We start from the raw sequence: 27,811 nt of genomic DNA, 5'->3' as shown, positions 1-27,811 counted from the left end.
ATCTCAGGGCGAGCAGTGGCTTCCCACAAGTCCATCTTAATAACAGACTCTAGACTTTTCCTCCAGGAACTTGTTCAAACCTTTTTTAAACCCAGGTATACTAACCACTGTTACCACATCTTCCAGCAGCAAGTTCCAGAACTTAACTATTGGTTGAGTGAAAAAACATTTCCTCCTATTTGTTTTAAAATTATTTCCATGTAATTTCATTGAGTGTCTGCTGGTCTTTGTATTTTTTTGAAAGAGTGAAAAATCAATTCACTTCTACCCATTCTATACCACTCAGGATTTTATAGCTCTCAATCATATATCCTCCCTCCCCCCCCCCCCCAGTCATCTCTTTTCCAAGCTGAAGAGCCCTAACCTCTCTAGTGTTTTCTCATATGGGAGGAGTTCCATCCCCTTTACCATTTTGGTCACTCTTCTTGAAACCTAATTCTGCTATATGTTTTTTGAGATACGGTGACCAGAATTGAACGCATTAATCAAGGTGAGGTCATACCAAAGAGCGATACAGAGGCATTATAATATTGGTCTTATGTTGCATCCCTTTCCTAATAATTCCTAGCATCCTGTTTTGCTTTTTTGGTCACCACCACATATTGGGCAAAAGGTTTCAGCGTATTGTTAATATGTGTTACAACTAGAGACCCCTCCACTGGAATAGTGGTGGGCAGAGCTCTAAAGCCTAGGATGCTAAGAAGCACTGACCAGGCCAGAAATCTGATGATGGCTTTGCAGCTGAGTACTTGCTGAAGCAGGGCCCAGCTGACAAGCCTTATCAGGATCTGGGGTAACATCCAGATACAGTTTTAAAGGTTAGATGAAGGATTAAATGACTTGAATAATTAAAACTTAGGTCAAGCAATTGAATTTAAAATGGAGTCCTTTTCATAAAATGGATACCTATCCCTGCATTAGTCAGAGAGTTGTTTACCAAAAAGGATGTTACAGGTATTGAGAAATTGTAAAAAAAGGGGGAGATTTGGGCATCCGAACTGTGGTTAAGCAAACTGTCAGAAAGGATGAATCACAGATGAAAAAAATTGAGTCTCCATTGAATTGTATGGACAGCAGATACTATATAAGGAATGAAAATCTGAGTAAAATTTGGAGTTTTTCCCCAACGCTACTCAGAGGGCGAAGCTACGGTCGGTTGAACTAAGAATCTGACTGATGTGTGTACCAGTTTGAAGTTTCAATTGGTAAGAATAAAGACTATTTCTATCACTAGCTTTTCTAGTCTATGCCTCACTTGTCTATCTGTCTCCTTGAACATGCTTACACAAATAGTGTTCATATAAGTAAATTATCTTTTACTCTCCTATACATTATGCGGGAGAATAGATGCACTAAGATGCCCTTAGGAATAAGGAGCCAGAAAACAGAGGTCATATTTAAGAGACTTATTATGAGCTTTCTGAAACCCTCTCTCCACCTCCCTGGGCAAGGGACCTGCGGGGGTCTAGAGAGGGGTAATTAAAAACAGTATTGTCTACAATGACACCTAGATTTTTTTCTTGAGAGCTGACTCCTAAGGTGGACCCTAGCATCAGGTAACTATGATTCAGATTATTCTTCCCAATGTGCATCACATTGCATTTGTCCACATTAAATTTCACCTACCATTTGGGTGCCCAGTCTTCCAGTTTCCTAAGGTCTTCCTGCAATTTTTCACAATCTACGTGTGTTTTGACAACTTTGAATAGTTTTATGTCATCTGCAAATTTAATCACCTCAGCAGTAGTGATAGAGAGAGCAGCTCCTCCCCTCCAAAGCAATACATTATCTACTCATGTAATTCTGATATGCACGGGTCAATTTATTAAATCATAGCCTGTCTGTAAATGCCCAAATCATATTACCTTCATTTGCACAACCTAGTGGAGCATTTCATCTGCAGATTAGATCTGTATGCTCGGAGAAAAGTCATAAACATATTTTGTTTTCCTTTTAAAGATATTTCATGTGAAGGGGCATTTTTCATATGAGTCTAAATCTGATTTTGAATGTTTTGCTAAAAATATCCAAAAATTGAGTTGTAAACATGACTGTTTTTGAACCAGAAAAAAGTCTCTTTTTGTTTTGAAAATGGCCATTTCCTAGACCTAGATATTTTGTACACATTTTGTGCTTAGTTCATTTTTCTTTTGTGACCATTTTAGCCAAAAAACATCTAAGGGAAAAACACACAAAAGCAAGCCAATGGGACATATGGGGGGGCAGCATTCTTAGTAGACTGGCCACACAAACATCCCAGCAGAGCAGTGAGGCACCTTAGGGGGTACTGCGGTGGATTTCACATAAAAGACCCCAGGTACACACCTCACCATTACCCCCTTACATTGTATGGTGTTAAACTGGTTGAAGATTGGGTTACCACTTATAAACTGAAGCTAAATTTAGACAAAACAATTTTTTTAAATCTCAGAAAACCCCCTACAGACTATTCGGTGCCAGACTATAAGTATTGATTAGACCTGTTTTCCAGTTGAAATTGAGTTAAAGATATTGGGTGTGGTATTGGATATGCATTTATCTTTTGCAAATCATTTGGCTCAGCTTACCAAGAAAATTGTTTTCACCTTAAAAGGTTTAAGAAGGATTAAACACAAGCATTAGACACTGTTTTGACTCCTTGCAATTTAGACTGGTTGTTCAGGCTTTGGTCTTGATTCAGTTAGACTATTGTAATTTACTTTTTGCATGCCGATCGCAATTGATCTTGAATAAACTACAAACCTTACAGAATGTAGCAGTTCGACAGGTTTACTTTGCAAAAAACGTTTGATAAGGTTACCCTACAATTGATCAGAGCACATTGGCTTCCAGTTCAAGCTAGGGTGCATTTTAAAGTCTGCACTATTATATTTAAGACATTGCATGGTGTTGCACCAGGATAAGTGTTATCACTGTTAAATTTTCCTTGTTATAACGTTACTGTGCAACTGAGAAATTATTACTGGTTGTTGATTGTACTTCCCAGGTATGCCTGGTTCTCTTTTTATTTGAAAACCACATGGATCCCACAAGGTTATTGAGGTATAAAAGTATGTTTTACTTTAGTTTAGTTTAGTATGGTGAGCCCTCCAAAACCCACCAAAACCCTACACCACTACAATAGCCCTTATGGCTGCAGATGTCACCTATATGTGGGTACAGTAGGGTTTTGGTGAGTTTTAGAGGACTGTACTTTCCACCACAAGTGTAACAGTTAGAGTGAGATATGGGCCTGGGTCTCCTTCGCTAGAGTGCGCTGCACTGACCACTAGGCTACTCCAGAGACCAGCTTGTTGCTCTAATAGGACTGACCATAACATCTGAAGCTGTCATAGAGGCTGGTATCTTTGGAGGATGGGAGGGGGTCAGTGACCACTGGGGGAGTAAGGGGGGTTATGCCTTAATCCCTCCACTGCTCATCTGGTTATTTAGGGCATCTGTTTGTGACTTAGTCATAATTGAAACAGGTCTAGACCAAAATATCTTTTAGCCCTGAACATTTTTGCTTTGTTCCTTTATGGCAGAAAAATGTCCAAGTTCTAGGAATGCCCAGATCCTACCCCCAACATGTCCCTGACGCACCCCTTTATGATCTGGATGCACTGCAAATGAACTGCTTAGAAAAACATCTTTAAAATTTTTTTTCGAAAATATCAATTTGGACACTTTGGCAAAAAAATTATCCATCTACTGCTTTGTGCCGCTTTTTGAACGTTTTTCTGTTTCGAAAATGAGCCCCTTGATGTCCATTTCAAGTTCATTACAATTAGTTCAATGCATTTTTAAGGGATAAGCAGGAAGGTCATTCTGTCTCTGGGTGACACTGCTTTATGCATTTAAGTCTGTCCTCAGATCACAGGCCATTGATTTTTGGTGAACACCCGGCTGTTTTGCACTTGATGTGTGGTCACTAAATAAATGTGGCAGGGTTTCTTGAAAGCTCCATTTCCAGAGGCCAGGCTGCAGCTGCCCAGAACACAGAAAATGCTTTTAGCAGCCAGATGAGTATGTCTGAGTGATGTTTGGGACCATCAGCTCACAGGTAATTTGATAGTACACATTTAAAAAAAAAGGACATCTTGCAAATATTTGGATGAACACTGCCATGGTTCCACATTCCAGAGTCAAGTAAGTGTTTCTGAGAGAAAAGCAAGCTGCTTTTAAACTGAATTTGAGTAACTACATGAATATTGTTAATATGAACTGTGGCAGCTTTCCAAGGTACTAAATGTCAAACACAGAGCTGCTATAGACTCTGGTGCAAGTGAACTAGAAGGAAGCCTAGAGAGATGGTCTTAGATGTTGTTGAAGGACCCAGAGAACAGTGACAAATGGATGGTGACTGCTTGGGCTTAGTTTAAAACAATTTTAAAGGATACATATCTTCTGGGACACAGGGACTTTATATTATATGCAGATGCACAGTTTAATTATGCAGGAAAGGATTTATGAGAGGTTACATCAAAATTTGAGGAATTCATTTTGAAATTTAAGGGGTTAGGAGATGAGCTATGTCCAGCCTATATGTTTTTTTTTATGCTGGCCCATAAGCAAGCAGCATATGTGAGTGGGTGGGGGAGGAGCTGGGGAAGTTTCAGGGAAGAAGAAGTGGATACAGATATACTTCGAGGTCAAGGGCATGAATGCTTCTGGACATTTGCGGGGAAATGGCTGAAAGATTGTGTATAGGATGTCTGCCACCCCTGTAAGCTTGCAGAAATGGTGGAAAAGAGGTGATAGCTTGTTGGAGGGGTTGTGATAGTAGAAGTTCCTTCTTCCATATGTGGTGAAAGTGTCCTCAGAACCAAAAGTATAGCAATACGTTTTGATGATAATAGGGGAAGTAATGCAAGCAAGATTTGAGAAGACTTGTAAAAAGAACTTGCTGAATTGTCTATTCTTGTGGAATATGCAGAAGGAGCAGCCACGGTTGGAGGTGGCTGTAGTGGCAGTTCAATTGGTGTTGGCTAGGCACTGGAGGCAACCTGATCTCTGAGAATGAGTCAGGCAGTGACAAAAATTAGAGCTATGCCAAAAATGTTGCATATAAGCCACATATGAGCAGGGGAGGGTGGGTTTGTATGCAAAGGTATGGAAGAAAGGAAAGGGGAGCAGCATTATTTGTTAAAGATAATATTAAAGCCAGACAACTGCAGGACCTATAGTGTAAGGAAGAGGTACTGTGGGTCAGTCTGGAAAGAGGGAATGGCAAATGTATTTACATTGGTGTGATATAAAGGCCTCCTTCATAGACAGAAGAAATGGACAGATATTTCATTGAATATGTTCAAAATATACCTGTGAAAGGGGAAGTACTACTAATAGATGATTTTAATATGCCAGATGTTGATTGGGGTATCCCTCTTGCAGGGTCTTTTAGAAGCAGGGAAATCCTGGATTCTCTACAGGGGGAACTATTCCAGCAGTTGGTAATGGAACACATGTGGGATGGGGTCATACTGGACTTAGTGCTTACTAATGGGGAGAGTGTTTCTGATGTTATAATAGGTGATCATCTGGCATCCAGTGATCACCAGATGGTGTGGTTTAGTATTAAGATAGGTTTGGAGAGGGTTCATTCAAATGTGAAGGTTCTAGACTTTAAAAAAATTAACTTTGTTCAGGTGAGGGGATTACCTCAAGGAATTGTCTGGATGGAAACGTCTGGAAGAAGCTGGACAGCAATGGGCAAAACCGAAAAGAGCAATTGTAAGGGTAGCAAATCTTTTTGTAAGGAAAGTAAATAAAAGTAAGAGGAAACGAAGGTCACTCTGATTCTCAAAAGTAGTAGCTAAAAAGGTAAGGAAAAATTGGTTAGCCTTTATAAACTAGAAGAGATCGCAAAAAGAGGATGACAGGTGACAATATCAGGAAAAGCTAAGAGAAACTGGTAGAGTAATCCGGAAAGCAAAGATGCAACTGAAGAAAAAATAGCCAATACAGTAAAATGGGGAGATAAGACATTTTTTTTAGATATGTTAGTGATAGGAGACAGTGCAAAATGACATTGTGAGACTCAAAGGTGAAGGAGAGGAAAATGTAGAAGCTGATAAAAATAAGGTAGAGTTGCTTAACAAATATTTCTGTTTACAGTTGAAGGGCCAGGAGCAAGACCACAGAAGGCAACTACAAATAGGAATAGAGAGGTGGTAGACCCTGAATGATTTTTAAAGGACTGTGTTTGTGAGGAATTGGTAAAATAAAGATGGACAAAGCAATGGGGCCGGATGGCATACATCCGAGGGTATTGAAGGAACTTAGGGAAGTTCCAGCAGCTCTGCTGGCTGACTTTTTCAATTCTTCTGTAGAGTTGGGAGTGGTCTCGGAGGACTGGAGAAGAGCAGACAGGCCGGTAAGTCTAACTTCTGTGCAGAGCTGGATTTAGACTTGGTGAGGCCCTAAGTCATATAAAGCTTAGAGGCCCCTTGTTAAAAAGTTACACCAGAAGGTCTCACAAAGGTGCATACCAAAACAGGACCTTGGGTAGCCATGAATTTGAGCTTAAAATATTAATTAATTGCATATAAAGCCATTGTAAAACTGCACATGAAGATTTGCTACACAAGATTTTTAAAAGTACATTACACATAAAAAGCCACATAAAATTCTAAAAGCCAAAAAAAATTCTGAAATTTTGTGAGGCCCTAAGCTGTAGCTTGTTTAGCTTATGCCTAAATCTGGCACTGCTTCTGTAGTACATAAATTAATGGAAACTCTTTTAAAAGAGAGTAGTAAAGTTTTTGGAATCCAGTGGATTACAAGACCCGAGGCAACATGGTTTCACTAGAGGTAGATCTTGTCAAACAAATCTGATTAATTTCTTTGATTGGGTGACCAGGGAAATGGATTGAGGGAGAGCACTAGATATGGTGTATTTTAGCAAAGCCTTTGACACAGTTCCACATAGGCAACTAATAAAGATATGGGCCCTAATGTGACTGTCTGGGTTAGGGACTGGTTGAGTAGAAGGTGATAGAGGGTAGTGGTAAATGAAGCTCATTCTGACGAAAAGGATATTTCCAGTGGTGTGTCACAAGGTTCATTTCTTTTAAACATTTTTGCATACGATATTGCTGAAGAACTGTCTGGTAAGGTTTGCCTCTTTAATACCAAAATCTGCAATAGGGTAGACATCCCTGATGGTTTGGATAACATGAGGAAGGGCTTAGCGAAGCTAGAGGAATGGTCTGGAATTTGGCAGCTAAGATTTAATGCTAAAAAAAATGCAGGGTCATGTGCATTTGGGGCTGCAAAAACCCAAGGGAATGGTACAGTTTAGGGGTGAAGAACATTTCCACATGAAAGAGGAGCGGGACTTGGGTGTGATCGTATGTGATGATCTTAATGTGGTCAAACAGGTAGAAAAGGGGATGGCGAAATCTAGAAGGATGATTGGGTGCATAGCAAGAGGAATGGCCAGTAGGCAGTGGCCTTCATCATAAAGCATATGGGGACAGACTTAAGATTTCAATATGTATACTTGGGAAGAAAGGCAGCAGAGGAGTTATGACTGAGACATTTAAATACCTATGCAGCACAAATGCACAGGAGCGAGTCTCTTTCAATTGAAAGGAAACTCTAGAACGAGGGGGTATAGGATGAAGGTGAAAGGGGAAAAACTCAGAAATAACCTAAAGAAATACTTCTTCATGGAAAGAGTGGTGAATTTGTGGAATGGCCTACCGGTGGAAGTGGTGGAGTCAGTATCTGAATTCAAGAGATCTTGGGACAAGTGCATAAGATCTCTAAGAGAGTGAAAGGTTGAGTAGATGGCATGGATGGGCAGACTGGATAGGCCATATGGTCTTTAGCTGCCTACATTTTTCTCAGTTTCCATGCGTCTATTCTTTATTGGTTTAAGCAGAGGAATGGAGGAAGGAGGAGGTGGGAGGGGTGTTAAATGACAATAGAACATATAAGGAATGGGCCTGAGGGAGTGGAGGGATGGGAAAGGAGTGGGGAAGAGAAATATGAATGTAGTGAGGTATTAGGGGGTGGCAGGGAGGGGAATAAAAGAAAATGGAAACTTGAGGGTGTTCCTACCATTATTATTATTTTTGTCAGTTATACTGATGTTTCTAGTATGCCTGTGTGAGTATTGGGAGAACACTTTGTGGCAGGGTTATTAGGGATAGTAGTGAGTGAGTTGGGAGGGAGGGAGGGTTGAGTCATAATATGTCTTTCTATTAGATTTGGATCTGGAGATGTTTTCTCATCTTGTTTGGGAGTGTTGAACTATTCTTGATGTTAGTTTTCTTTCCAATGTTGTAGATTAGGAACATACCATTAAAATTATTGATCACACAAACACACACATACACACAGAAAACCCAGAGACTGACAACTGAGAGACTGTGAGCCCTCCTGGGACAGGGAGGTGTCCAGTGTGCCTGAATGTAACTCACCTTCATTTGTTAAGTAAAAAAATATTTCCTCCTGTTCATTTTAAAAGTAGTGAGATGTAACTTCCTTGAGTGTCCCCTAGTTTTTGTACTTTTTGAAAGAGTAAAAAATCAATTTACATTTACTTGTTCTACACCACTCAGTATTTTGTTGACCTCAATCATATCCCTCCTCAACCATCTCTTTTCTAAGCTGAAGAGTCCTGTCCTCTTAAGCCTTTCTGCATGTGAAAGAAGTTTCATCCTCAGTCATTTTTGTCACCCTTCTTTGAACCTTTTCTAATTCTGCTATATGCTTTTTAAGATATGGCGACCAGAATTGCACACAAAACTCAAGGTACCACACTGTGGTTGCACCATGGAGCAATACAGAAGCATTACAAAATTCTTTGTCTTATTTTCTATTCCTTTCCTAATAATTCCTAGCATTATGATTGCTTTTTTGACCACCATCACCCACTGGGCAAAAGATTTCAGCATATTGTCCACGATGACACATAGATCTTTTGTTTGGGTGCTGACTCCTAGTATCAAATAACTTGATTTGGACTATTCTTCCCAATGTGCATCACTTTGCACTTGTCCACATTAAATCTTGTCTGTCATTTGGATGCTCAGTCTTCCTGCTTCTTAAGGCCTTCTTGCAATTTTTCACAATCCGCCTCACTCGACGTTCCCATTTCCAGATCATTAATAAATATTTTAAATAGCACCGGTCCCAGTACAGATCCCATTTAAACTCTTGTTGTACTAACACATTATTGCATAAAGGTCATTGTATTCATACCTTCATTTTAGGTCTTCAGCTACTATTACTCTCCCTACGCCTTTTCTCCCCTTTTCTTCTGTCTTTTCTTGTTCCAATTACCTTATCATTTACTATTCTCCCTATACATTTTATACATTTTCTATTTTCAAGACATTTACTTAATCTTAAAATAATTATAAAAGTTGAAGTTTGAAAAATTTATTATAATGTGTTAATGATTATCACTTTGCATAACTTACTAGAAAATGTACAAATAAGATAAAGCAAAAAAACAGCACAAAGGGCCTTTAAAAACAAAGGGAACACAGTTCTTTCATTAGAAAAATCCTTTAATAATGAACTTTGATTGAAGAAAGACCCGACACGGGCCGTGTTTCGGTGCTACCGCACCTGCGTCAGGGGTCTGCATTAAACACATTGCAGTAAACAGTCAAAAATTAATAATAACATAATCAACTAGATAAATATGTGAATACAAATAAAATGAATACAATAAAATGCACTTTGATAGGAACCAAAGTAATATATACATATATATAAAAAATATACATATCTCTATATATAAAAGGCACCACCAACGTTCTAAATGAAGCCTCCAGCCAGAAGTGTGAAGGGGGAGAGATATCCGGTTTCCCCATGAGTGTCTGCCCCGCCCTTGCTCTCTCTGTAACACAAACAGTGAAGGAAAACACAGCAAAGCAGGAAATCAAATCGCTCTCTCTGTAACAGTGAAGGACTCAGAGGGGGGAGGGGAGAGAGGGCAGAAGCCCTCACTATCTCTGTAACACAAACAGTGAAGGAAAACAGCACAGCACGAAATCGCTCTCTCTGTAACAGTGAAGAACTCAGAGGGGGGAGGGGAGTGAGACGCCCTCACTCTCTCTGTAACACAAACACAGGACAGCAGGAAACGTAACACTGAAGGACTCGACTCGGAGGGGGGGGAGGGGGAGGGGACAGACAGCACAGGGGAAGGGAGAGAGGGCAGAGGGCAGAGGGCAGGGACACACACACTCCCACATGCATACTCTGAAGAAAACCTTGCTAGCCCCCGTTTCATTTGCATCAGAAACAGGGCTTTTTTTACTAGTATATATATAATGTATATAAAAAAAATGGGATGTATACATATATATGAAAAAAACAGATGCATACATGAAATAATAAAACATTATGCTAATTCATTAAAACATATGTATAAAAATTTTTGAAACATATATATAAAAAAAATTTGAAACATTTGTTAAATGTTTTTTAACACATATATAAAATATTTTTATAATAAGAGCCAACATGCAAGTGTGCTTTAATCAAAACCAAATGTAAGAGAGAGGGAACCAAGTACAAAAGGAGTCCAAACATAAAATGTTGGTATATACACATAAGAAAAATATACTTAAAATCTAGATGCACTTATCAAAAGATGACTTACTAATTTTTTAAAAAACTTTTGAAAGAATATTTATATATTAATGATGAACTATTAATAATTAGCTTTAGAACAAATATCAATATTTTAAAAGACTTGTTTTCTTAGAAAAAAATGTATTAATACCAAAAATTATTATTAAATGAGAAAAGGTATTAAATGAAAAAACATATTAATAAAAAAATGGAAAAGATAATATATAAATAAATAAGGGAAATAACTCAAGCATTGGATTTTCCCAAGTCCTTGTTAATAATAGCTTACGGACTTTTCTTTTAAGAAGATATCCAAACCCTTTTTTAAACCCCACTAAGCTAACTGCTTTTACCGCATTCTCTGGCAACAAATTCCAGAGTATAATTACATGTTGAGTGAAGAAATATTTTCTCTGATTTGTTTTAAATGTACTACTTTGTAGACATTTAGGTTTGCAAGGGGTGCATAAATGCTGCCACCTAGATTATGGACCTGTCCTTCACATGACTTGCAGCAGCAGTTGAAGCTGGTACTTGATTATGTTAAAGGGTTGATTGTGAATGCCCATGTGGTTCAAAGGCAGTTTTAACCTACACATACTGCAACTTTTAGAGGGAACCTACGAGTGTTATATTCATTTGAAAATTATTAGCTGCCTAAGTACAGGCATGCTATTTGTGTGGGTGGCTGAATGCAGGAAAAATAGTGCACATATACTGGAAAATTGAATATGTGTGCACTATTTTCCTCTCCCAACCTAAATCGTCCACCAGCAGTACCTTTTCTTTCTTTTTTTTAAATAAAAGCCGGCATGTTATGAAAGCTGGTATGTAATTCTAGAGGAACAGAGGAGGGAAATTTCCAGCCAAGCAATTTACTCAGATAAATCACCCCCCCCCCCCCCCCCCCCGATATAAGTTTTCCTAGGAGAGTTTAATGTTTGTCCATTTCAATGGCCTAAGTAAAGCTGGCTCTATTAGTGAACATAGTGGAGAGTAAACACATGTTTTCAAGGTAAGTCTGATTTCTAGTTTGCTGCAAATAGGGATTTTTTTTTTCTGCTAGTCTGCTGAACTCCAGATGCCCCACAAGCCACTAAAAACAACATGCAGCAAGAAGGAGAGGCTGAGGCTGTCATTTGGTTGATTTTTAACAGCTTCAGGAAGCATGCTGCTCAGAAGCACTCCTTTTCACGGGAGCCTGCTTTTCCATTACCAGATCAATGGCCAGAAACTTTCTAACTATTGACACAGGGCATGTTTAATGGACAAATGTGTTCAGCCCACACTTAGGGCTTCCTCTACCTGCCTCTGTTTGCACACGTGGGGACTGTGGCTGTTTAGAGGTGATGTGATTTCCTAACAACTGCAGCCATTTCATTGGCGATGCACTTTATAAAATTTACATCTATTTGCCTGGATTTGTCTGCATTTCAACCGTTTGAAGCCTGGGATGTGGAGTACATCAGTCTTTCAGGGCACCAGTGTGGCCAGTGGGTTGTCATCATGTTGAAATATTTTGGGAATTGTGCTAGAATTGTAAAGATGGCTGAACTGCACAGGTTGACTAGGAAACTGAGAATCTTCCAGTCTGAGGATGAGCCAAGAACAGATAAACTCATGCTGACATAGTAGTATTTAATAAGCAGGGCTGGCATGACTTGATACATATGCTGGCTAACAAACTTTATGTTGTTGCTACAGTGGAGTGGGCAGCTCATGAATTCTTTGTTCGCAGCAGCAAAACAGCTACTGTTAGCGAGTATTTCATAAGGGCATAAATTTACTTAAAGAAGTCCTTGCCTGACAGTTAAGAAGGCCTCTTTCACAACTTCCTGCTTAGATGAAGTGGTGTGGTAGCCATGTTAGTCCACTTTTCAGGTAATAAATAGAAATAAAACAAAATAAAAATATATTTTTGACTAGTTTTCAAAGGTCCCTTCTTTTTTGGGTCAGAAATGAGCAAAAGATGACAAAATATCAGAAAATATTTAAATCTATTTATTCAGGTCCAGTCAAACAAAATAGCATACAAAAGATGGCTTACTATACAGCGCTTAGGAACAATGTCCGAACATTTAACAAAAGCAATATAAGCCCTATATAAGTGAAACATAAAAGCATTCACAGGGAAAGGTAGAGGTGGTGAGTGAGTAACAGGGAGAGATGGGTAGGTGATCAGAGGGTGACAAAACACTATAATTTTATGGTTTATAATGGGATAGGAAGCCTAGATCTTTAAGTCCTGTCTGGTGGTGTTCAAAATATTTCATTATTTTAACTCCAAAGGTCTTATGTTCATGGATTGTTTTAAAACACTAAAAGATATATTTTCTAAATAGTTGGTGTGCTATTGTCCTAGAACCGATTGTTTGATATATCCTGTATGTTTTTCTCTTCCCAGCTTCCTGTATGACTTCTATCACTATTTCTACATGTTGACAAATGTTCTGTTCTACGTAAGTTCCACCATCAACCCAATCCTCTACAACCTGGTGTCAGCAAACTTCCGTCAAATATTCATCTCAACGCTTGGTTTTTTATGCCCACCTTGGAAGAAAAAGAAAAGGAGGCCTGCCTTGACCAGAAAATCCAATAGTATCTCCAGCACCAACCACACCTTCTCCAGCCAGATCACCAGGGAGACACCTTACTAAAGCAGAGTACCAACCGAGCCAATGAAAGTACTTCTGCACAGGACTGTGAGGCATGATAGTTGGGCACATGGGCTTTAAACAACACCATCACCCCACCATCAAAAGAAATTTGCATGGCTGTGCACCAGCAGTTATTCTGTTCAAGCATAGACTTTGTTTATTGTGAAAAAAATGAAGTCTGCTCTATACCTGGGTTTGGCATACATATAGATGCTGCGTTTGATCAGATAAGTTGGTGTTTCAGTTCAGCACTGGCCTGCCAAGCATCTCAGTATTGACATGCAGATTCACAAAAAATAGAGAACTTTTGTTTTGATTGGATTTGAATTTGATATGTGAACATTTCCTGATGCTGAACGGAAATATACAAGAGAAAGCAGGTTTTGAAAACAAGATTATATTTTTAAATTTATTTTGCTAATCTTTGACATCCTTAGAAGCAATTCTTAACAAATGAATAGTGTGAGTAAGAATCCAACCACTCAGGGATCAGGACAAGGTTGCATTATCTATAGTAGCACTTGAGTTATAAATGACAGTCACTGGTTGAACCCCCTCATAGGTAGCAGGAAGCTAAGAAGCCAGACAGCTTTTGAGGAAATCAGTAACCAGATCATCAGGTACAGTTAATCAAAAACTATTTTAGAGAAAGAGTAATTTCACACTTTGCATTCTCTAAAGGGATGGTAGATACTGCAGCAACAAATGCTGGAATTGTGTCCTTCGGTAGCAGTCTCATACAAAATAGGATCAGGTTAATTTGTAAACTTTGCTACTTGAGATCTGTTGTGAATGGATAAAAATGAATGTGGAAAATGGAGATTATTTGTGGTGCCTGTGACATTCATTTGTTTCACTATTTATATTCTTGTTTCAGTTATGCAGACTGAAGTGAAGGACATTTTGCTTGTGAGGAGACAGTCCTCGCTCGCACACAGAATAGAAGAGCACAGCAGGCCAGGTTTGCTTGTTGAGACTAACATCGGGAAAGTCGGAGAGGCAGCTAGTTATTTCCCAAGTGCGAATTACTGAAATCAATTAAATGTATCTGCGCCTTCTCTATAGAAAGAGCATTATTTGTGGATGGCTGAATATTACTGAAATAATTTTAAATACAAATATAGTAGAAAAGCAGAGAAGATATGAGAAGTTAGAAGTGGAATATAAAGGGAAGATAAGGAAACTTGTCAGGCTGGAGGCAATGGCCCTTTTGGACTAATTCATTCTTCCAGAAAACAGCAAGGCAGACGATCCGCAAATTCCTACCTGGAAAACAAAACAGCAGATCGGTAGTTGATGTACACAAGCTTTATTAATAGAGTTGAAATTGGATTTATTGCCCGGTACAGGCCATGTTTCGCCCAGCAGGGCTGTGTCAGGGGCTTCTTAGTAATCTTCACTAAGAAATACTTGTATATGCACCACCAATTAGTGTTAAAACATACTGTATAAAAGTTTTAAAAAAACAGCACAGGTCCTATAGATATGAACACAGGCATGGCATGAAATGAAGACATGCACTCTGGTAACACAATATCGCTGTTTGATTTTAACACAAATTGGTGGAGCATCCTATATAATAAAATGCACCTCCAACATTCTGAAGCTGACTGCATGGCTGAGGCATTCCTGCTCTCTGTATCCATCTCCTGAATTGACATCACATACTTCCGGGTTTGTCACAAGCAGAAGTGACCAACCACACGAGGTTTCTCGGCTTCAGAATGTTGGAGGTGCATTCTATTAAATAGGATTGGTCAATTCCTTGAAGCACAGCCAGAGCTCAGCGTCCTGCACAGTAACGCTCAGACACCAGAGAGAGAGGGGGGGGGGCTGACACCAGAGAGAGGGAGGGAGGGGGGGCTGACACCAGAGAGGGGGGGAGGTATCTCTGTCACACACACACACACTCTCTCTCTCTCTCTCACAGTCAATGTCTTTCTCTCTCTCTCACACACTGTCTCTCACACACTCTATGTCTCACACTGTATCACATTCACTCTCTATGTGTCACACAGTCACTCACACACTCTCTTGGTCTCATACACTCAGTCTCACAGAGAGTCTGTGTCTCACACACACACTCTCTCGCACACACTGTATCTGTGTGAAACACTCTCTCTCTCACACACACACTGTGTCTCACATACGCACTTGCACACACTCTGTCTCTTACAGACATACTCACACCCAGACTCACTCTCTCTCTCTCTCTCTCTCTCTCTCTCTCTCACACACACACTCGCACATTCACCCTCTCTCTCACACACAGTCACTCTCACATACACTCTCTCAAACATACATACTCCGAGGAAAACCTTGCTAGCGCCCGTTTCATTTGTGTCACAAACGGGCCTTTTTTACTAGTATACAAATATTTCTTAGTGAAGATCACTAAGAAGCCCCTGACGCAGCCTTGCTGGGCGAAACACAGTCTGTGTGGGGATTCAAGAGATTCAGAGAACTGAATGTGCTGCATAGAGGTAGTGCAGCTTTGCTCTAGTCCATGGTATTAATAAAAGGGTTCTAACATTGCTAAAAGCCATTTAATCTTAGTTTTTCTTGTTGTCTGATCTAGATGAGTGACTAGGGCAGACGCACAATGCCAGGCCAGCATATATTGGGCAATGCAAAATTCTTGGTAGCTGAGAGTTGACGGATGATGATGGCGTGTTGATCAGATTCAAAACAGGAGAGAAAGAGGTGGAAGGCTGATTCATTTCACCAGTCAGCTTAAGTCATGATATTTCGTTATACTCCCCTGATCGCCGCACATCCTACGTAACTGCTGCCACCCTGCTTTCTCTCACTTTTAACAACGGACAATATATCTGTGGGTAGCACTGGAAATCCATCCAGTGCTGCCAGACACCTCAGCTCCATGAGAAGCAAAGTGGTGGATTTGAGAATGGAGATATCTAACTAAAGCATAATGTCTTAGCCAAAAATTAATTTAAAAAGAAGCTTTAAATGTTGTTGGGCTGTCCTGTAATGTTCGTTAAATAGACAGCATCTGTGGCGAGTGCAATGAGTTTGCCATTCAATATTCACATCTCAGGTTATAAAGAAGACAGTCCTTATCTGTATATTCCTTCTCTTCATCGGCACAAGAGACATGCTAAATGCTAACTGAAACTGAATGTGACAGAGAGACTCATGTATGGTTTTAAATGGTTACTGTAGCAGTGTTATCATTTGTGGTACTCCTGGCTTTTTATTCCATAGGGATATATTTGTATCACATTAGCTGCTAAGCTACAGTTTCAGCAGACTCTGCATCGTCTTCATTGTCCATGTCAAAGATACATGAAGGAAGGGAGACTGTGGCGTTACCAAAAACAAGAGAGCAAAGAAAATGATCTGCTAGTTTGCTCTAGGGCCACCATATAGCACTTTAATTAAAAAAAAAAGTTGGAGAGGAAGGGATGGGGGCCCAGACAGCCCATTCAAAGCCATCACTGGGTAAATTAAGTCATTTTCTGTTCATTGTAATGTGCATCAGGCTACGCTTCATTAATTGAATGTTTTTCTGATTCGTGCTGCAGAGCACAGGCCCTGAGGGACAACAGGACTTACTACAAAATCACTAACACAGAAACATTAGCAAACAAAACACTGCGTCAAATTGTACAATATGTGCTTTTAAAGGAATACTGTCAAGAACAGGAGTTTTCTGCCTTTTGCATTTAGGGATCATCAAAAGTGATTTCTTTGTAAAACTGCCAGTTGTGTTTCTTAAAAATTCATGGATGCATAATTTTGGTTTCTAAAGCGGGGTAAACCTCAGTGGCAAACTTTCAGAATATCCAGGCCTGCCTTTCTTCTGCCTTCAGCAATTACTGTTGAACTCTAAGGGCATCGACTCTAACCTTAATTTCCTACAGAGCTCAACATAATCTTTTTTTCTTTTAGAATATGGTTGGAACTGTAGTCCATATAAGCATTTACCCCTCAGACACAAAGGGCTAGATTCTATATATGGTGCCAAAAAAAAGCACTATTCTATAAACCACGTTTAAAGTTAGGCGTGGTTTATAGAATAGGACTTATGCCCGGGAATCATTTGCACCAACTGAAATATGGTGCAAATGTGCATGCCTACATTAGGCATGTATCCTCATTATTCTTTAACAAAACACACTAATTTTAGGAACACCCCCATTCCTTCTATGACCCTCCCGTTTCCGTGCTCCCTTTTTCAGATTGTGTGCAAAATTTAGGCGCTGATCCCATGCCTAAAATTTACATGCATAAAGTTCAGTTAAAGTTAATTAGTGCCAATAATTGCTTGTTAAAAAATGAATTGTTAGCACTAATTAGTTTGCTATTCAGTTAAATTGCATGCACAAATTGGCTTGCCCAAATTTGAGCATGCAATTTTTGGTGACTTATAGAATTGGGGGGGAAATGGAAAATACCCCAGTGAGCAAAGGATATTTGAAGTGTGAAGTCTCGGCAGGATGCTGATGTTGGTCCCTTCCTGGACTTGGACTGAGACTGATAATAATACAATATGGTCGTGGTGTTGAAGGGTAGGGAGTGTTAATGCTCCCCCCCCCCCTCCCCACATACACACACCTAATCTCAATGGAAAAGTAATTATTATACAACAGTTGTTCTCAACCCAGTTCTCAAGGTGCACCTAGCCACTCAGAGAATTTTACCTCCTCAAATTGCACCTAGCCAGTTAAGTTTTCAGGATGTCCACAATGAATATGCACAAGATAAATCTGAATGTACTGCCTCCACTGCATGCATACATACTTACCTCATGCATATTCATTACACAAAATCCTGAAAACCTGATGGATTGAGGGTCTCTCATTTGGAAACCTCTTGTCTAACGTAAATATTTTCCTAACCTTCTAAAAAATATTGAGGGTAATATTCAGATGGCAGCAGACAGCATCTGTTTAAAGCGTTGGCTGCCACCAGCTAAATTGTGATTGGATATTCAGTGGAAGACGTTTATAGGCTTATTCTGCATACAACATAAACACGTCCCAGCTAATACACATTTTGAAGACTCTTGTTTAGAAAAGACCCAACAGGTTGTCCTGATGAAGGCTGTTGAGCCGAAACACGGCCTGTGTTGAGTTCACTTGGCTGGGACTTGTTTATGTTGTATGCAGAATAAACTTATGTGCCTTACAAGACAGTATCATCTTGATGTTTTATTCTCTTCCACTGTTTCGTTTGACATTTTTGTGGAAGGTTTTGGTTTTCTTTTCCTTTGGACATTGGATATTCAGTGCCAGCACCTATCTGGGTACTGGCACTCATTATCTGGGCAGTTGGCACCTGCCATGAGTTGCCCAGATAGCTACCAGTTAATTTAGAACAGATGTTTTGCAGTCTTAAGTTAACTGATTTTGAATCTAGAGGCTGTGATGGAAGAGGCTGATTTGAATTTAGTGACAATCATGGGGACATAGTTCAGAGAGAACCGTGGCTGGGATATAGTTATACTGGGCTATAATCTGTTCAGGAAAGTCAGGGTAGGAAAAAAGGGAGATGGAGTGGCATTATATGTTAAAGATAATATGAAAACCACACAATTGCAGGACCTGCAGGGTAAGGAAGACGCACTGTGGGTCAATCCGGAAAGAGGGAATGGAAAATGTATTTACATTGGTGTGATATAAAGGCCTCCTTCATAGACAGAACAGAGATTTAATTGAAGACATTCATAATATCGCTGTGCAAGGGAAAGTACTACTAATATACCAGATGCTGAATGGGGTATCCCTATTGTGGGGTGTTCTAGAAGTAGGGAGATCTTGGATTCTCTAGAGGGGGGAACTATTCCATCAGTTGGTAATGGAACCCACGCAGGATGGGGCCATACTGGACTTAGTGCTTATGAATGGGGAGAGTGTTTCTGATGTTATAGTGGGTGAAGATGGTGTGGTTTAATATTAAGATAGGTGTGGAGAGGGTTCATTCAAAAGTGAAGGATCTAATTGCTTGGTGTTTCTTTTGAAGCCAAATAATATTTTTTCTTTAAGAGAGGGTTCTAGACTTCATAAAAACCTGATGTTATTCAGATGGGGGATTACCTCAAGGAATTGTTTGGATGGAAAGAGCTGGAAGAAGTAGGAAAGCAGTGGGCAAAACTAAAAGAAGATATTGTAAGGGCAAAAAACCTTTTTGTAAAGAAAGTAAATAAAAGTAAGAGAAAAAGAAGGTCACATTGGTTCTCAAAAGTAGTAGCTGAATAGGTAATGAAAAAGAGCTTTATAAACTACAATAGATCACAGAAAGAGTAAGACAGGCGATAATACTGGAAAAACTAAGAGAAGTTGGTAGAGCTAAAATGCAAATGGAAGAAATATAGCCAATACGGTAAAATGAGGAGACAAGACATTTTTTTTTAGATATGTTAGTGATAGAAGGAAGTACAAAAGTGAGACTCAAAGGTGAAGGAAAGAAATATGTAGAAGCTGATAAAGATGCACAGGAAATGAGTCTCTTTCAATTTAAAAGAAGCTCTGGAATGAGGGGGCATAGGATAAAGGTGAAAGGGGTTAGACTCAGAAGTAGTCTGAGGAAATACTATTTCATAGAAAGGGTGGTGAATTTGGCGAATGACCTTCCAGTGGACATAGTGGAGATGAAATCAATATCTGAATTCAAGAAAGCTTGGGACAAGTACAAAGGATCTCTAAGGGAGTAAAATAAAGAGTAGATGGCATGGATGGGCAGACCAGATAGGCCATATGGTCTTTATCTGCCTTCATTTTTCTATGTTTCTATGTTTATACGGGTATCCCCACTGAATATCAATAGTATCTGGGTAACTCCTGGCTCTTCCTGAACTGCCCAAAACTGATCGGTTGGTATGGCAGTCTGCCTGGGAGTTTCAGCAGCGCTATTTGGTTATGGCCCCATCAGTTGTACTTTATTTTAACTGAAAATCAGCTTCATTGGAATTAAGGGTTAGTGCTCAGCCTTTGACACTTGTTTATTGGACCAGTTTATTCTGGTATGATTTTAAAGATTTTTTTAAAATATTTAATTACTTACAGTCTAAGGGCTTCATTTGCTAGCATGCATTAACGAACATTAAGGTGCATTAAGGCACGTTAATTTGAGTTCAGTGGATAGTTAGTAAATAGAACCCATTAACAATAATGGGACTTGCATTACTGAACATGCATTAAACTGCATGAGTGCATTTTAGTAAATGAACCCCCTAAGTTTGTATCTGAGGGTGATATGACTTTACCCAAGGTCACAGGGGGGAGAAATGGGATTCAAATACTTATTACCCTGGATCTGCATTCACTGCTTTAACCCATAAGTCAGAAGCTGATGGGACAGTATTGAAAAGTTTGTCTAAATTATTGTTTTTACAGATATGGACAAGTTACCCAGTACCCATTCTCAGTGCAGGTAGCTATTACTTCACTCTTATGCACTGTCTTCTCATGTGAAAATATTTGATTGTAGAGCAGCAGGAAATGCATCAATATGAAATATAGGATTCCACCATATTTGTTTGATGAATCTTGCTAATGCACATGGTACAAAAATAGAAAACAGTTCCGGTGTCTTATTTTAGGAAATGCATGCCAAAGACTTGAAAAAAACATTCTGTATTGGGTTTGCATCATAGTCATGTGGCTATTGAGTGTTTCTAAGAACCATTTCATAAAAGGTGCACTCACAGAAGCCCAGGTGTACACACAAACAAGTGAGATCTTGTGTCAATGTATATTTCAAAGTCAGTGTTATTCTGTTGTCTCATTTAGCACATGGGTTGGAAACTGTTTCCTGTTGTGTCATAAGTGGCAATTCTCTGTGTCGTACATGCAATTTAAAGATGTTTTAGGTCAGAAACTCTAATGGAAGTATTGTGTTTTCAGCCTTTCTTTTCTGTCTTCGATAGTAAAATATTGAATATAAAGATTTGTTTTAAAAATCCCAGTAATGTGCTCCACAAGCATTGAGCTGTTTTCACTCTGACAGTCAGCACATATTGTACTTGTGAAGAACCTGGCAAACATGTACATTTATTTTTGTAATGTACAGTTTTGTGAACATTGTTTTGTGTTATCTGTTGTGTGTCAGAAATAAAGTTGAAGTACATACAAGAGAAGTTCTCATTGTGCTTATCATTAGAATGTGAAATCCAAGATGTGCACGATAATATCTCTCACAGCATAATTTGTATTCAGATTTCCCAGAAAGATTCAGAAACTAATGCTAGTCCAGCAATAACATTTGTTAAAAGAAAACCAATAGAGTATAGTATAACGGGAGATGTGATACACTCACCCCTCAGTGTAAAGCAGTAACATAGGTACGATCAACAATTCAGTTTAGGCATAAATAACAACCAGAAAAATATTGTGTGCATAGCCAGCCACAGCTTTGTTTATTGGTGAGATAGATAATTAGTAACCTAAACACTCAAAATAATACTTAACAGAACCAAGAGACTACCTGCCATATACAGCAAGGAGTCTGAACATCAGCCAAGAATGCTCCACCAAGAACAAATGTAATCCATAACCTTCAGGACTAGGTTTAAAACTTAGGCCCCACTAGCTCCACCCGGGATGGTTAGGTCCTTATTCAAAGGATTTCCTTTGAAGGTTCACTCAGATACCCCCGCCAAGCTGTGACAAGGAAACACAACAGAAGTAACACAGTCAACAATATTAACAACTCAAGGTGGGAGGGTGGGAAACCTGCCACCTCTGAGGAGCAGGAAGAAGGCCTGATCCTGAAGGCACCCTTCTTAAGGACTCCCCTTCCCTGAAACCACCTGACCACGGAGTGAAGGCTGTGATTTGAGGAGCCTTCCCGCTGCAGCATTCAAATTGACTTTCACCCAACCAAGTGAGGAAGCACCCAGGGAGCACTCTAATGCACCTCCCCATCTTCCCTCCTAGCCATCCCGCATTTTTTGCCTGATCCCATCATGGCAAGGCAAGCCCACCCGAGCCAGTTATGACCGTGAAGCCCAACTTCAGGGGGTGCTCACCAATCCATTAACTACAGGCTCCGCACAAGGTGATCACCCTCAAATTCTTTATGTATCATGAAACATAACTCATAATAGCACAGAAAGATCATAAGGCCCATCAAATCTGCCCATTCAAACCAACAGGTCAGTCTCTACAATCCCTTCTTCTCCCCTAGAGATCCTCTGTGCTTGTCCCATGTGTTCCTTGCATCCACCATCCTCTCTGTAGAAAACTATTTCCTTAGATTACTTCTATCTATCACCTTTTACCCTCATCTTACAACCCCTTGTCCCAGAGCCTCCTCTTCTCTGAGAGAGACCCAACTCTAGCTTCACTGCATCTCTCTTCATATTATCCATTCCTTCCAAAGAATCCACCCTGTTGCAGATAATTGATATCATCTGCAATATGGCAACCCTTTCCTGTCAGTTCTTTTACAATATCACTGTGAGGGAGAGGGTGGTGTAGTGAAGAGCACTCCCTCATTAATATTGAATTAAGGCACCTTAAAGCAGGGACACTAGCTCACTGATGCTAAGAGTAATGGGCTCATTTTCGAAAGAGATGGACGTCCATCTTTCAACATAAAACGGAAGATGGACGTCCTTCTCACAGAGACGTCCAAATCGGTATAATCGAAACCCGATTTTGAACGTCTCCAACTGCAGTTCGTTGCAAGGACGTCCAAATTTCAAGGGGGCATGACGGAGGCGTAGCGAAGGCGGGATTTGGGAGTGCTTAACACTTGGATGTCTTTGACTCATAATCGAAAAAAGCAAGGATTTCCCTGATGAACACTTGGCCGTTTTCACCCAGACGTGTTTTTTTTTACGAATAAGGCAAAAAAAAGTGCCCAAAATGACCAGATGACCCCTGGAGGGAATCAGGGATGATCTCCCGTTACTCCCCCAGTGGTCACTAACCCCCTCCCACCCTCAAAAAGCATCTTTAAAAATATTTCATGCCAGCCTCTATGACAGCCTTAGATGTCATACTCAGGTCCATGACAGTGCATGCAGGTCCCTGAAGCAGTTTTAGTGGGTACTGCAGTGCACTTCAGGCAGGCAGACCCAGGCCCATACCCCCCTACCTGTTACATTTGTGGAGGAAACAGCGAGCCCTCCAAAACCCACCACAAACCCACTGTACCTATATATAGGTGCCCCCTTCACCCGTAAGGGCTATGGTAGTGGTATACAGTTGTGGTAGTGGGTTTTGAGGGGGTTTGGGGGGTTCAGCACACAAGGTAAGAGAACTATGTTCCTGGGAGCAATTTATGAAGTCCACTGCAGTGCCCCCTAGGGTGCCCAGTTGGTGTCCTGGCATGTCAGGGGGACCAGTGCACTACAAATGCTGGCTCCTCCCATGTCCAAATGGCTTGTATTTGGACGTTTTTGACATGGACATCTTTGGTTTCGAAAATCGCCGAAAGTCAGAAACATCCAGATCCAAGGACGTCCAAATCTAGGGACATCCAAATTTAAGGATTTGGACATCTCTGATGGTATTTTCGAAACGAAAGATGGACGTCCATATTTTTTCGAAAATACGGGTTTCCCCGCCCCTGGATTTTGATGTTTTGCAAAGATGTCCAAATCGTAACTTGGACATTTCTTTCAAAATGCCCCTCTAAGTTACCTTAGGGTAGGTAGACGACCCTGTTGAGCCAAGGGGGAAAGGCTCAGACAGGGAGGAATATAAATGCCCTGAGGTTGAATAGACCAGGGGCATAGCTACATGGGCCACAGGGGCATGGGCCCCTTAGATTTGGCCCTGGCCCCCCTGCCGCCAACTCCTATGACCCCCCCGCCACCAATCCTCCCCTGCTGTCGCCGCGGTTGGGTACCTTTGCTGGTGGGGGTCCCCAACCCCCACCAGCCAAAGTCCTCCGGTGCAGTCGCGTTTCTGATCTGCAAGGACAGGCTTCTGTTTCTGTGAGTCTGACATTCTGCAAAGGTACCCGATGGTGGCGGGGGAGGGTTCGTGGCGGCGGGAAGAGGGGGTTGAAAGGGTTGGTGCTGGCGGGGGGGGTCAAAGGTGGTGGTGGCAGCGGGGAGGTCAAAAATAGCAGGGGGGGGTTAAAAATGGCAGGGGGGTCGGCTGCGCCGGGGGGGTGGCTAAAATGTGCCCCCTCACTCGGGCTCTTGATCCCTCTCCCGCCGAAGTCTGGCTACGCCCCTGGAATAGACCAAGGATGCCCCAAGGACTCCAAAGGTGTGGCAAGCAGGGCTGCAGTACCTAGGAAGAGCCTGGGGAAAAAGAATGGCTTAGAAGAGAGTGCTACCCTGTAAGTGACAGATGCTGAAGCACATTTGAGGTAGGATAAGTTTATCTTACAATCTGGTTGACAGTGTGACTTGGGAAGTCAGGGCCAAGGGATGCCCAGTGTGGAATATTGAAACTGGAACACTGTGAATTCCAGGAAGAGAAAAGATGGTTGTGATAGCTGGTGGAGGGGCAACCAAGTATGTGCCATGGGCCTACAGGAACAGGCCACCCACGGGAGAGAGAGTTTATAAGAAGTGATTTTGTTTGTCTAAAATCCCTGGCCTGTGGAGAGAACTGGTTATACATTCCTCTGCATGTAAATACATCTTTTCACCTTTAACCCCTGTGTGGCTGTGATTACTAAGGGCCCAGGCCTGTCCACAGAGTCACGCTGCTACTATCACTTACAAAAATGTCCAAAAATAAAACCAATCTCAGACCAAGTACCGATCCCTGTGGCACTCCTCCTGATTTCAGAAAGTAAACTTCATTTATCACTACCCTTAGTCATCTTGCCCTCAACTAGTTTTTAACCCAGTCAGTCACATTTATTTTATTTATTTATTTATTCTAATTAGGAAACTAGAGAAATATTTGCCATAAATGTAGCTTTTAATAGCAGGATTTGGCTTCTATATTAAATGTTGTGGCAGGACTTTTTTAGGAGAAGTAATATTCCAAATCCTTATAGCTGTGGTTTGTTATAAGAAGAAGGGTAGGTATTTGGGATTTAGCTCAAGCCTTTTCAGTAGTAGCTGAAGGTCAGGCATAGGAGGTATTTTCCTATCCAGAAGAGGTTTACAATCTAAGGGCCCGATGCTAAAACCTAACACTGACATTGAAGCTGAATAGCGCTGGACTAGCGCCAGTGCTAATCTGTGCAGAATGCTCAGAATCAGAGAGTTCTAGTGCAGGAAACAGCATGTACACCAGAGATGGCCACAAATTAATGTAGTCAAATGGATGTAAATGAGGTCATTTGCTACTCCCTCCCAAAGCTCAAAGAACAGTACACAAGCAAATTCTGCTCTTACTGCTGGAAAAACCAATGCCAGATCAGAGCTGATGTTGGGGGGGGGGGGGGAGGTTGAAGAGAGGATTTCTTATGATTTTCTCATTAAAATCTGCCGGTTTTCATTTGTTTTGGAAGCAGAAGGGAGCCCGTGCAAGCTTCTAAGCACCGGTACTGAAATGTCCGAGCAAACCCGAAAGCGAAACACACATTGGCGCCTGTTTTCTGCCCTTAATCATAAGCCTTTCAAGTGAAAAAATTTGGAAAAGCTTATATTTAAAAGCATGGAAGAGTGGCACCAATGTGTGCTTCGCTTTCGGGTTTGCCTGGTGCATGCTCACAAGAGCTGCGCTTACTGTGAAACTCGTCAATGCATGCGCCAAGCATGTTCCTCCCCCTTGCTTTCACTTTTACAGCACGCATATAATTTGAATGCCATTAGCTTTGAACTTTGGAAGGCTATGTTTCTGTGCTGTTCCCGTGGTATGGAGCCAGCACTGTTTGCCTCAGTGCAGGAGCTTTGAGCATCGGGGCTTACGTTTGTACTTAGACTATAAAGAGGGACCACTGTGTTGAACAAACAGAATATACAATAAGAGAATTACCATTGTTCTTTCTTTTTAACCCGGTAGTTTCCTCCTGCTCTGGGATCTGGAACCATACGTAGGAATGTGTTTTTGTTTCACTTTATTTTGAAAAGAAAAAGTAGCAGGCGCAGTCAAACTTGGGGTCTCTCTCCTCTTGAAGAAAAAAACAGAACACTGCTACCAAAATAAACCCTGCCCTTGCCCCACCATCCCACCTCTTACCCCATCTGCGGGTTTAAAGGGGGCAAGAGTGATCTCCAATCACCTTTGCTGGCCTGAGGTCAGTTGAAAATATTTTTGAAAACAGCAGCTGCAGAGCAAGATTCACTAAGAATCACTCCTAGGTAATTGTGAGTGAAGGTATGTAATACCATAGTTCCAGTACAGACTGGTTCCATGTAAGCTGAAAACTCAAAAGAGCAGGAGGACTTTTCAAAAATCAACTATTCCCAATTCCTGAAGAAAACAATAGCTTTTCTCCCCCCCCCCCCCCCCCCTTTAATATGTGAAGATATGGAACATCTGCAAAAGTCTGTCCCTGTGAAGGAAACCATTGGGATTATTTACTAAGAGGAAGATATGCTGCACCTGGGGGGTGGGCATGACATTTTTGAGCCCTTTACTGAATGAGGCCCATTAGGAACACACAGCAGCTTTCATTTCAGTCAGGAAATGAAAGGCAGCGAGCAAGGAAAACCTGCGGAATGCATATCCATAGAGAAGCATTTCAGCAGAAAAAGGAACACTGCGGCTTTCATCTAGAAACCTATCTGCCCCTTGCTCACCCCCACCCCAAACATACCAGAAGATGAATTTGGCTAAGCTTTGCAAATAAATCAAGTAATGTTACATTCATATGATGGAAAATATTTCCATGCTTACCATTCCAAAGTCCTATTAACTTAGAAGGATCTAATGCAAGAAGTACTTGACATGTCTGAAAATGACAAATGAGCCATTTGGCCTGGCTTGGCTAATGTGACTGTCTACATTTATAAAATGCCTCACCTTCTTACAAATCTGTTAGGTTAGAACTGGGCTTCCAGCCTTCCATTCCAAGGATCCTAGTAACATTTGATCTATTTTTATTTAATTAGTCAAATAAATGTTTAAAGAAGGCAGGAGTGGTACTATCAGCCAACATTAGCCCAACCACTTCTTCTGATCTTAAAAATAAATTAGATTTAGCTCTGTTTGAAAGCAGAAGCAGGATGAGTTTTTGAGAGGGAAACTGGAACAGTTATATGGATAGGTATAGGATTTATTTTATTTATTAAAAAAAAAAGTAAAGATGCAGAAAGGCAGAGGATAAAAATAGCTCCCCCAAGTGTTCTTTCTCCTGTGACAAAGCATAGCCTAAGCTTGGGGCTCACTTGAATGGAAGCAGTTACAGGTTAGGTTGAGATTTTCAATGCACACAAAGCTATATATAAAAAAAAATCCCCAGATGCCTTTTGCAATACTTAACAGATAGAAAGGCGCCGGGTGTATTGGAGGGGGGTGGGAAAAATGGAGAGCACATAATCAGTAATCACTCATTCCACAGTCACTGCTGGAAGGAAAAGGAAAGGAGAAAATTATTTCCAACTCCTCTTAAATCTCCCTTATGGTCTCACAGCAAGGACTGTCTGCTTCTGGGAGCAGTATGGGAGGATGGGAAGAAAAAGGGAATGATAGCAAAGGGGGAAGATCTTAGATGAGGGAAAAGAGGGGTAGAGGAATAATACCTCTGTATCG

The 27,811-nt window shown here is 40.7% G+C and overlaps 1 protein-coding gene across 1 annotated transcript in view; it reads left to right on the top strand.

Annotated features, from left to right (window-relative positions):
* The window catches only part of NTSR1 (neurotensin receptor 1), a 207,923-nt gene extending 193,263 nt beyond the window's left edge, over nucleotides 1-14,660 (top strand). Inside the window, exon 4 of the mRNA XM_030212184.1 lies at nucleotides 12,980-14,660. Within this exon, the coding sequence (XP_030068044.1) occupies nucleotides 12,980-13,232 (253 nt within the window). The 3' untranslated portion in view covers nucleotides 13,233-14,660. The remainder of the gene's footprint in view (nucleotides 1-12,979) is intronic.
* The last annotated feature ends 13,151 nt before the right edge of the window (nucleotides 14,661-27,811 follow it).

Source organism: Microcaecilia unicolor, chromosome 8, assembly GCF_901765095.1.
Source record: "Microcaecilia unicolor chromosome 8, aMicUni1.1, whole genome shotgun sequence".
Lineage (NCBI taxonomy): Eukaryota > Metazoa > Chordata > Amphibia > Gymnophiona > Siphonopidae > Microcaecilia > Microcaecilia unicolor.
Note: the sequence above shows the minus strand (reverse complement) of the source record. Positions and strands in the feature narration are given on the sequence as shown.